Consider the following 11,672-nt stretch of genomic DNA (forward strand, 5'->3'; position numbering starts at 1 on the left):
AATTCATGGTAAACGCATACAAACGGCACAGATCGGGAGTGAGCGAAGGACTTTGAAAGTTAGCGGAAAGATTAACGTGAGATAACATCCGGTTTCTTCAGACGAACATCCGGTTTTCAGAATAAGATGCCAACAAAGTATGAGTTATATTCACATTAAGTATAAAACCTGCTACCTGCATCTCGTGAGTTAAAGGGAAAATATACATATGATATAAGAATGATATAATATAAGAAATATGATTGCTACTGTGTAAAGGGAATACTGCTGTTAAAAAGAACCTTATGTGTTTAAAGTGTTTGCAAACCAAATGTTATTGCCCTTTTGTTCATATAGCAGTACTTTTAAAATAAAATTGCGCAATACACTACTTTTGAATTCATTATCGAACTTTGCCACAATGCGATTAATCGCCATTAAATATTTTAATCGTTGCCCAGCACTAATTATAAGCTGCTTAGAGCTTGTGTTAGGAAGTTAAACAGGTCATCATTTTATCTCTAATATCTATTTATGTTATCCTTTTACTTTATCGTAAATTACAGTGATTATTTTCTTTGTAAAAACACAAATAGTTACTAGCTCTACTCATGTCAATTTAAACACGGATTGGTTGTTTACAATGTAGCTTATCAGAGATCAGCGACTAGAAAAGCCTTTATGCCAATGTCCCGATCGCATATTTTACTGAATATTGGTGGATAATGATCGTCACTAAAACTTTATTTCACACTGATGATTAACGGTAAACTGTAATTTAGCCGTGGTTCACATGCATGCCAAACTGAGAAGGGGGATCTGTATGGATTACGGATCGACAATGGTCCCTTACACCACTAATAAATCGATTATATGAAATGGGCCATTCTGCATAATGAGCATACTTTTAATGTTGGTACTTTTAAGTATATTTCGATGCTAATACTTTTGTACTTTCACTTCAGTAACATTGTGAATGCAGGGCTTTTACTTGTACCAGGGTATATTTACACTGTGCTCTCGTAAATAATTGAATCATCACATTGTTAAAATGGTAAAAGAGATGGGGTCGGATTTTCAAGATGAGTCGGGTGAGTTGCCGACATTGCAGTCAGACAGTCCACCCCAGTTTAACAGTTAACGTCACTCCTAGCAGGAAGGGCACAGCGAGCACTAAGTACATGGGCCCCAAGAAGTGGCTTAGTCCGGGTGCTGTAGAGCTGACAGGGCTGGAGCTGCTAGCCACCTTCAATTCTGCTCTCAGAGCTGAACTTGACCCAATCAGTCACACTTCCATCATCAGTTCTGGAAAAAAATATTTTTTTACTAGGTAAGTGAGCTGGTAGATTGACTATTTTACTTTCCCTGGGTAACTTGGCAATCCTTATTGTTGAGACATGATACGATTAAACTGAGACACTGACCATTTGACTTAGGGCTCTATGACGAATGATTGTCATCATTGAATTTATGGGTCAGCCCCATATACAATGCTCCTTTTATTGTGGCAAACACAAAGGCCTCCTTTGTGTCAAAGTTCCCATGAATGACAATCAGGTGATCTGCCTCAATCCTCTTGGACCAGGACTAGTTTTGTATAATTTAGGATGTATAGTATTCTTTACAGCTTTTCATATATAATGTCGTCTCACTGTTAGCATAAGTTATTTTGTAAACAAAGTACTGCCATTGTATTGAGAGTGTGGGACCATGAATGACGATACTCATTAACAGCAGAACTGTCTCTTGTTGAATTATTAATCTTTGTACTAGGGCTGTAACTAACGATTATTTTAATAATCGATTAATCTGGCGATTATTTTTTCGATTAATCGATGAATCGGATATTAATGGGTCAAAAAAGGCGAGTGAATAAAAATGTGTCTTTAGTCTTGCAAACTATACCACCCCTGCTTTACTGCTGTTATTAACGAGCTAACGCTAACTTGTCATGCTTGTCAATCTGGATAACGAGTAAACACCAGCACCAGAAGAGCTACTGGAGGGACGTTACGTTCCTCACTTCAAAACGGAACAAAAGTAGGATTCTGTAGTGACTAACCCTGCTGTTGAACTCCCTTCCTCCTCAAGGACTCCAACATGTTTACGTTGTTGAATCAGGAAATAAATACTGTAGCCGTCTGTGTTCACCCAGAGCTCTACGATACCTCATATCAATAGAGACCGGACCAAACTATGTGTATAAATGTGTGTGTGTAAACCATATGGTACAAACAATGAATAGACGCTGCCGTATTTACTTCTAGATGACGTTATTCTGAGTGTTGGTGGACACAGCATTGTAGCATTGCTGCTACAATGTTAGCATAGCCTATCCATCCGAGCTCCATTGAGAAGACGAGTAGCCTACAATCAGCATCATTACGTAGTTATTTCGGAGTCCCTTTTTGTCGGTTTATTGCCGTTAAATCACAGCCAAATCAGTTTATTTTGTGTTCATACAGCTGTAGTAAACAGCAACGTGTGGCTTGCTAGACACAGTGAATACACTTCGATAAAATCCACAGAGCTTCTCTGGACAATGATATGAACCAGACATGACGGCGTTTAGTTTCCCGGGATATCTGGGACTTCCACAACACCTACTAAGCAGAAATAGAGGTTATTTTTTTCCATGGTTAATGGCGGATAGTTGAATGAATGTATGTATGTATGTATGTATGTATGTATATATATATATATATATTGAAGTAGTCAACAACTGTCAAATCAAATAAAGAAAGTACACATCAATTATATTTTAACAATTATTATTCTCAGTTTTCAAATTTAACTGGATGGATAACTGACACAACAGAAAGCTTTTGAAAAATGTGCATCTTAAAATAAAGTAATTCATTTTAGAAAAATGAATTTCACCGATTTGCCCTGCAGTTTAAAATTCACTTTATTCAGTGATGTCAATGAAAAAGCCACATTTTTCTCATCTTCTAACAAGATAAATTAGTGTGCATGATCTTTATCTGTGGTTATTAAACCACTTGTTTCAGCTCTATTCTCTCTGGTAACATCATTGGACGGTGAATTTCAGATGTGAGTGGGTATATTTGCTCAAAAGAGTTGTGCTTTGTCTCGTAGTGGCGCTTCACATTACCGCTTTTAATAATCGTCATGGTCTCTGAACATGTGAGACACACTGGTTTTAAACTGTCCGTGGGAAGAATTAACCTGAATGAGTCTGCTCATTCTTGGTTAAAGACTCTGGTCTCTCTGGTCTCGCGGACCACTTTTCTCTCGTCATGTGAAATAACTTCTCTGACTCACGTAATTATTCTCCTACTCTTCGTCCTCTCTCCTTGTCTCTCCCGTGTGTGTATCTTACTCGATTCAGGAAACTTGTCAGAATACCCATATTTGATTGGCTGAGCTGCATCACGTGATGTGATTTGCACCGCTGAACAAGTAGCGTGAAGGCTGAAAAAGCTGTGCCGGTTAAAATAGAGGCGCTCTGTCAAAATGTAATAATTCTCAATTATCGGTTTTAGGTCCTGGGTCCGGATACAACGGCGTCTGGGTCCGGATCCAGACCGCGGCCCACCTATTGGCGACCCCTACATAACATCCTGATTAACAGGCTACGTGATTGGGTTGGCATATCTGGCATAGCGTTAGACTGGTTTACATCTTACCTCACTGACAGAACTGCATCCTGCATTGCTCTGTTCTGTTCTTTAATGTAACGTTACTGTAGCGACGGAGCCTCTCCCAGCTGTTAACAGAATGTTGTGCTAGCGGGCTAGCTAGCAAGCTGTACCCAACATGCCGTTTGGCGGTGAAATTTTATAAATGTACAATTATTAGTGTTACAAATTGTTTATTTGTCACAAACTGTGTCGTGGTGTTTTGCCCTGTTAAAAAGCGTTAGTTGTGGGTTATTAATTGTTATTATAACCACGATTAGAGGTCCCTCTCAATACAGTTAAGACAACTAGCTCCGACCGTAGCGCTGATAGCGGCGAACAATATATTCTGCTGCCTGTTGAAGAGTTACAGCAGTTGTTTCGGCTATGCCGAAACAACTGCTATGACGGTGTGTGAAAAATTCATATCATACGGGAAATTAAAACCGATATACCGCCCAGCACTACTACATGTCATAATTCTACCATTCACACCCATTCATACACTGATGGCAAAGGCTACCATGTGTTGCACCCTTAAAATGAACTGTCCATAGATGCATCCATCTTTGTTTTGCAACTTCTATTAACAGATCCCAAGGTTAAGCACAAGCACATTTTTTGCCTTCAGCCTACATATAGCATGTTTTCGAAACTCTTCTTTAAAGCGACAGCGCTCTCTTCTAAAGTGTCAATACAATAAATTGCTTCCCTTCACAGTTGGTACAGTTATCCTATATACAGTTATGTAATGTTTTAAAACCATTGAAATAATACAAATATGAATTTTAAATGGACAAAAAATATGAAATAACAGTGCGCTACACATGCAAAGTCCCACTTGCCCATCAGGGCTATCTGACATTCATACTCATTCATATTCCGCAGAAACAGCCTGCTGGGCAAATTGGGGTTAAGTCTCTTGCCCAAGGACACATCGCCGTGTACAAGCGGAGCCGAGGATCGAACACCGATCCTCTGATTGAAGGACGACCCTGCTCTACCATTAAGCCACAGTCGCCCCAAAACTGATTTTAAATATTGTTTAGTTGTCAACACAGATTATTTTTTCTTTTATATTGCTATATTGTGAACAACAAGAGTGCACAAGACTGTTTAAACAGAAGTGTATAGTACTAGTTTGTACGAGTGCAGATAGCGCAGAATGTACGGATCGGGTAGTGATTGACACGCATTTATATTGTTTCTGTGTCACATAATGAGCTGATAAATGATATGATGAAGTGATACCGGATTGGGGCATTGACTCCTGTACTTGCCAATACCCAATCCAACATTTTAAGCTGTATCCGAGGCATTTCCTCTAGTATAATGCAGTCCAATACAACAACATCCCAATCTTCAGCCTAAAAAGGACCCCACAAAGGACTTTCCATTTCAGGCGTTTCACTGTAGCCCTCCTATTCATTTTTATTTTTTCAGTAATTAAAGAAAGCACTCCAAATCTTCGGTATGAAGAGTTCTGCATTCCTGAAGTGAAATTCTGTAACAATTCTCACCTGCTTTTTGAATGTTTCCACTGGCTACCACTTGATCACTCTTGAAATAATGAAATAGAATTAACATTTGACAATATTCAACTGGAAAGCTTGTGTATCAGAATGTGCTTATGCCAGCATGCACTGTAGATGTTTTTTTTCTTGCTGCTGCCTTCTGACCTCTTAAACAATGGTGGGATGGTAGAATACATTTCACAAGGTGCCAGTCAGTACTTGACTCAGCACTCTTTGTTTATTACATTAGCTTAAACTAAATAATGCAGCTGTATACAACTTTTCTCTTTTTATTGAAATTTTTTTTATTCAAATCTTTAGCTGAATTCCTTAATTTAAATGTTTTTTACCAGATGATCTGATGATTATTTATTTTCAGCATATGAATATGAACTGAGTTTAACTGAAGTTTCTTGTTTTTCTCCTACAGCCAAATACCCAGAAATCAAGTCATTGATGGTTCCTGACCCAAGGCTGAAATGGATTGTGTGCATGATGGTAGCGATACAGTTTTTAGCTTTCTACATGGTCAAAGACTTGGAATGGAAATGGGTTTTGTTTTGGACTTATGCCTTTGGCAGCTGTATCAACCACTCAATGACGCTTGCTATTCATGAGATCTCCCACAACACAGCCTTTGGAAACAACAAGGCCATGTGGAATCGCTACTTTGCCATTTTTGCCAACCTGCCCATTGGCCTGCCCTACTCTGCCTCCTTCAAACGCTATCACCTGGACCATCACCGCTACCTGGGTGGAGATGGGATAGATGTAGACATCCCCACTGAGTTTGAAGGCTGGTTCTTCTGCACACGCCTTCGCAAATTCATCTGGATTATTCTGCAACCTCTGTTCTATGCCATTCGGCCCCTCTGCATCAACCCCAAACCTATCACTCAGCTGGAGGTGACCAACATAGCCTTCCAGCTCACATTTGACATCCTGCTCTGCTGGCTGTGGGGGGCCAAGCCTGTGGTCTACATGCTGGCTGGCTCAATGCTGGGGATGGGCTTGCACCCCATCTCTGGTCATTTCATAGCTGAGCACTACATGTTCCTCAAGGGCCATGAGACGTACTCCTACTATGGCTCCCTCAACCTGCTCACCTTCAACGTGGGTTACCACAATGAGCACCATGACTTCCCCAGCATCCCAGGACGCAGGCTGCCCATGGTTAGTACAGCTGCATGACTATGGAGATCACTGTTACCCACAGGTGGCACAAATCATACTGTCAGCTGCATTTACATGAGGTTAGGAAGGAACAAATCAGTTGGGTGGATACAAATCTGTCTAGGCAGGGAGCTTAACTAAATCCTCCAACATGGTTGCACATCCTGTGTTTGTCACTGTGTGAGAATGGTGTTTCAATGAAACCCTTTTTTAAAATTATCTATGATACTTGTTACATGAACATACTTTATGATCTTGTGTTTGTCTCTTTAACTAACTATCAAAGGGGATTTGATGTCAACAAACATGACAAGACTGAGATTTCTCTCATCTTGAGACAAAGGGAGTTTGGGGTTGGTATAGAAACCAGAAAGTTTTTGATATTGAGATAACACTAATTAAATCAGTATCTACTATCAGAGAGAATAGTTAAAAAAAAAGAAAAGATGTTTAAATTAGATAATTGGATCATGATTTCACACTGTGGGCCAAAGATAATTGGGTCATGATCTTACATTGTTGGTTCAAAAATAATTTATTTACCATGACCCTTCTTACTTTCTTTAAATTTGTATGAAAAGGTTGTGAACTATACTTGGTTATAATCTGGTTCTCTCAATAAATGTGTGTATGGACTGTAAAGGTTCACTCCATGATTATTAGATTAGAGTCAACTGGCAACTGTAACAATTTAATTATTTATCTATCTGTTTATGGTATTTAATCTGTGCAATGGCACAGTGCACATAAATAAATAATGCAATTGTAACAATGGGCCACCCCTTAACAGCCTGCAGCCTGACATGATCGGTGTTGGTTTGAAACACTCAAATCAAAGTTAGAAAATACAGTTCTCCCTAGCCTTTGCTTATTTGGTTATGTTTTTTTTTAGATTAATACTAATATTGCATAGGCTAAGCAGGATATTTTTGATGAGTTTTATTTTGTTTGTCAAGTTTGAATGTAGTGCGTTTTACAAATGGTGAGGTAACAATATTGTGTTTTTTAATGTATGTTTGAGGAGAGTATAACAGTTGTTTCTTTTCAAAGTCACATCAGCATTACCCACTTGTGTGGAAACAAAAGCGAAACCACAATATGATCTGTATGTAAACTGTAAACAGCTCTTTGAAATCTAATCTAAAATGCAACCTTAAAGCAATATTCCGTGTTTATTCTTTTGTTTCCTCTTTGTTTTCAGGTGAAGAAAATAGCAGCAGAGTATTATGATGACCTGCCTCAGTACACATCTTGGGTGAAAGTCCTGTATGACTTCATCATGGACGACGCACTGAGCCCTTACTCTCGAGTGAAGAGGAAGCTGAGGGGAGATGTCAAACAGGAGTAACTTCACCTAAAGCTGGGGAAAAAAAGCTTCAATGTCCATCGTTTCATCTAGGAGTTAACAGCTTTTCCAAATGAATAGATTCAGCATGGGAAATAAGGGGGGAAATTGTGAAAGAGTGCTTTTCCTCTACAGGAAGAGAAAATTGTTTCAGTTATTTGTAATGAAGTTCAGAAAGACCAAGACATTATGTTAGTTTGAAAATATGAGTTTGCTCGTGTGATTATTGGCAGTACCTAGGGTTGGTTACAAAACAAACAAAATGTATTCTAAACAAACTATAAATTGATGGGTGGATTGTCATAAAATTTGGTGTCCCCTTCAGGATGAATTGTAATCTCAATGGTGATCTTCTAATTTCTTAAAATATTTTAAATATTCACAATTCAAAATATTCTCAATTTGTGCAATACTGTGGTTTAAAACTAACCCAAATGTCTACTGAAGGCATCTGTATTGTGGTCGGGCTCAATTCTAGCTAGTGTGCTGATGTGCACTGAACATGCAAGTGCTCTTTACTCATTGGACTTTCAATATCTCTGAGGCCACAAAGTGTTTATTACCACACTGATCAATAATGTGTAAAAAAAAAATCAACAATGAAATATGAACAGACATCTGCTTCAAGTAGTTATTTAATCCAACCATTTAATTAGCGCTCTCTTGTCCTCGGCTCACTACTTGTCAGCATCTTAAATTGGTTAGTCTTTCTTTTTAGGGCCCTGGCACTGAAAGTGCTATGAGTTCGGACATATTTCTCATTGGCTGTAATTAACTCTGCTCAACCAAAAGTTGGCCGTTTTTAATTTAGTTTAGTAGTTTTCATGTATTTTATACAAACTTTTTCAAACTCCTCCCAGAAGGTTTATCAGATTTGTCTCTGAGTTTTTGTGGAACAGCGTTGCTGTAGCAAGGCAGGCAATGTGAATCTTTCGTAATGACATGCAAAGCTGCTGTAACTTCACTTTATATCATCCAATCTGTCCCAAATTTCACATGCTGTATAAGTCCAGACCCGAAGGAATCTACACATCCATATTGAGATATAGTCATTGCACCACCTACTGACAACAGGAAATTGGCAGTACCTAAAACAAAAATCATCCAATTAACATGAAATTTAAATGTGTGTTTAAATATGATATATAGTAACATGACATAATTAGTATGTGTTCTGGGACAGAATTTGCGTAATTTCCAGCACTGGCGTGTAACTCGGACATGCGCATAAGGCAAAAGGCTGTTCATCGCTGCTTGCAGATTTAATTTCTTTTTTTTAAACTTTGCATTACGCTAGTAAGAACAAAACACTTACCCAAGCCCACACAGGTTGTTACACCATCTGTGGTGACTGATTGCAAACCATGTCTAAGGTCTTTGCATCGCTGTTTGTTTGCTGCTACAGAGATTAATATACAACTGAATGAACTTAGACATGTCTCCCTCCATTTTGGACTCCACAGTTGGAGGTTAACAACATAAAAGCAGCTTTGCTATTGGTTTACTGTGTGTGTGCGTGCGCGCGAACATGCGCGCACACGCACGAACGTGCATGTTCAAGTGGATCAAAGTTGAACTCTGAGGGAATCCACTCATTAAGATTCCTCTGTATGAATTGAGTTTGTTGCAACATAGGGAAGTATGATCTGGTCTGTTTGAAAGGATCGATGCTGAGTTTATGGGAAGGCTTGCATTGGTTTACTTTGTATATTACATTTCTTAGAAATTGCTCTGCTCTTTAACATACAACACTTAATGTACCATGATATTATGCAACCTGTTGTAATGCTCCATACAAACTGTGACTATAACAAGTCAGTTTAATGTTGAGTTGTATATGAGTTGAAAGTGTAATATTCCTCAGTGCCTTCAGAGCTTTGTTTTCAATTCTGATTGTGATGTTGATTTAAATGTTATGAATTTATTCACTTTGATGAAATAAAGTCAATTTTGACTACTTAAAAGCCAATGAAATAAATGAATTAATAAAAAAAAAAATATATATATACTTTTTACCCTTTAGAGTGTTATTCCTGGCAATAGAAAAGTGCAGCATTTAGACCAGGCTTCAAACTCCAAAAACCTAGGGAGAATCCCAGTTCTCTCCTCCTGAAACTGTCTTCAAAGTCAACCTCCCTGACTTTGTGGGCTAGGTCTAACAATACATTTGACACGTGGAACCTTATGAATTTGTCTGGCAGGCCAGATCTAGCCCATAAACCCATCTGGCCCATGTTTATGTTGGAAAATAAAATGTACAGACAATATTGTAAAGTTGAATTAAGTAAAACAAACAAAATATATACTGTTTAGGTGGGAGGGTGCATCTGTGGACTTGGACTCAGTTTTTCAAAAATCTGTATGGAGGGCTGCATACAGGTTGATACAACAGGAGCACTTCCCTTCTGGGGCAAATTTAGGTGGGAGCAAAAACTTAATGGAGGGTGTGATGTGTGCACAGGTTCCCGATGTGGAGCCTGAAATACACATTTTACTTTTTTGAGGTATTAATTGAATTTTGAAAGTCTTTTATTAATCTGCTAAAAGATACACACCATATCAAATTGAAAGTTCATTATTTACCTTAGAAATAGCAGTTGAAAAAATTGTGGAGTGCAAAACTGGTAACGCTCTGAATTTCGTTGATACTAAAGTTGTGTAAGGTGAAGGTCCTGGACAATACCTACGTGTTTTCTTTCATGTTCTGTGTTCTATGTTTCAACGTTCTCTCTGTGTCCTTTTATGGACATAAATAAATACTAATATTCTAAAAGACAGTAGCAAAGTAAAGATAGCAGGAAAGTAGAAACGAACAACTTCCATCTCAACACCAAGTCGTGTTTTATTTCAGCACAGTTGACACTAAAAACTATTGAAAAGACTACTCCTAACACACCATGTTACCATAGTTACACACTGATGCTTTTAAGCAGTGGTGTATACCCAAAGGCCATACTTGAGTAAAAGTAAAGATACCTTACTGGAAAATGACTCCAGTAAAAGCGCCTATTACCAATTATCACCTATTAGAATACTACTTGAGTAAAAGTCTTAAAGTATCTGATATTTACTGTTCTTAAGTATCAAAAGTAATTTTGTGATATTAAATGTACTTAAGTATTGAAAGTAAAAGTACAAGTAAATGCTGTTAATAAAAAAGCAAAGGGTCAGAATTATGAAGTTTATTCTTTTAAATGATGTGGCCACCATGACCAAATGCATAATATTGTGTTCAGCAAGAAATATCCACTTGATGCATCAGGTCAGTGTTTAGAGAAAGGACACATGCCTTGTAAACTCCTATGGGCCTGATTTGAATACAATAGGCAAAGGTCAAGCTGAATCTGCAATTGGGCGACTGCTACCATCATAACTCGATCTGATCATCCACAAAATGACTCAAATATCAAAACATGATCGGTAATAAAGCAGCACCGAAAGTAACAACCCAGTCATTACTTGAAACTGAAAAATGTCCTGTTCATCTTCAAAAGAAGTTGGTTTTTAAAATTGCGAGAATTCAGTCTCGCTCTTCTTGGGCTGAAGACTAGTCCTGCGATGCTAAATAGCCTTTCACAGGCCGCTGAGGCAGGTAGAGGTGTGTTCAGCTTCACAGACAGCTTGCGCACAGCTGGGAAGGATTTCCCTAATGCTGCGCTCTCGCAGCTCCTGTCAATCCTATGGTGTGGTGGCTAGCTAACGTTAGCCAACTAGTGCTGCAATGATTATAGCTAAGATGACTCAAATCAACAACATCTCACAACTGTCAACACTTCCTCAGCTCACTAACTCGCTAGTGATCCACGGGTGTTGGTCTTCGTCACCACCGTAGTTTGTTGCGGGAGTAGCAGGTGCTTCCATTTCTGCTTCCGTCATGAAATCAGTCATCGTAGAGTGGAATTCTGCTCATGTAGTCGCTCGCTAGCTAGCATCCTGGGCATCACTGGGAATTTAAAAAACGCGGCTTTGAGAGCACTTGTTTGCAATTGCGCATTAACGTGATTAACCAATGATTTAACT

The 11,672-nt window shown here is 38.6% G+C and overlaps 1 protein-coding gene across 1 annotated transcript; it reads left to right on the plus strand.

Annotated features, from left to right (window-relative positions):
* The first annotated feature begins 4,096 nt into the window (after nucleotides 1-4,096).
* Nucleotides 4,097-9,658, plus strand: LOC116377112 (sphingolipid delta(4)-desaturase DES1-like). Its single transcript, XM_031838667.1, has 2 exons — nucleotides 4,097-6,307; nucleotides 7,509-9,658. The coding sequence occupies exons 1-2, from the start codon at nucleotides 5,591-5,593 to the stop codon at nucleotides 7,653-7,655; spliced, it is 864 nt and encodes a 287-aa protein (XP_031694527.1). The 5' UTR covers nucleotides 4,097-5,590; the 3' UTR covers nucleotides 7,656-9,658.
* The last annotated feature ends 2,014 nt before the right edge of the window (nucleotides 9,659-11,672 follow it).

Source organism: Anarrhichthys ocellatus, unplaced genomic scaffold, assembly GCF_004355925.1.
Source record: "Anarrhichthys ocellatus isolate YVR2014 unplaced genomic scaffold, GSC_Weel_1.0 scaffold910, whole genome shotgun sequence".
NCBI classification, from domain to species: domain Eukaryota; kingdom Metazoa; phylum Chordata; class Actinopteri; order Perciformes; family Anarhichadidae; genus Anarrhichthys; species Anarrhichthys ocellatus.

Coding starts and splice junctions, on each gene's coding strand:
- LOC116377112 (XM_031838667.1), top strand. CDS start 5,591: ATGGTTCCTGACCCAAGGCTGAAATGGATTGTGTGCATGATGGTAGCG. Junction 6,308..7,508: donor CAGGACGCAGGCTGCCCATG/GTTAGTACAGCT, acceptor CTTTGTTTTCAG/GTGAAGAAAATAGCAGCAGA.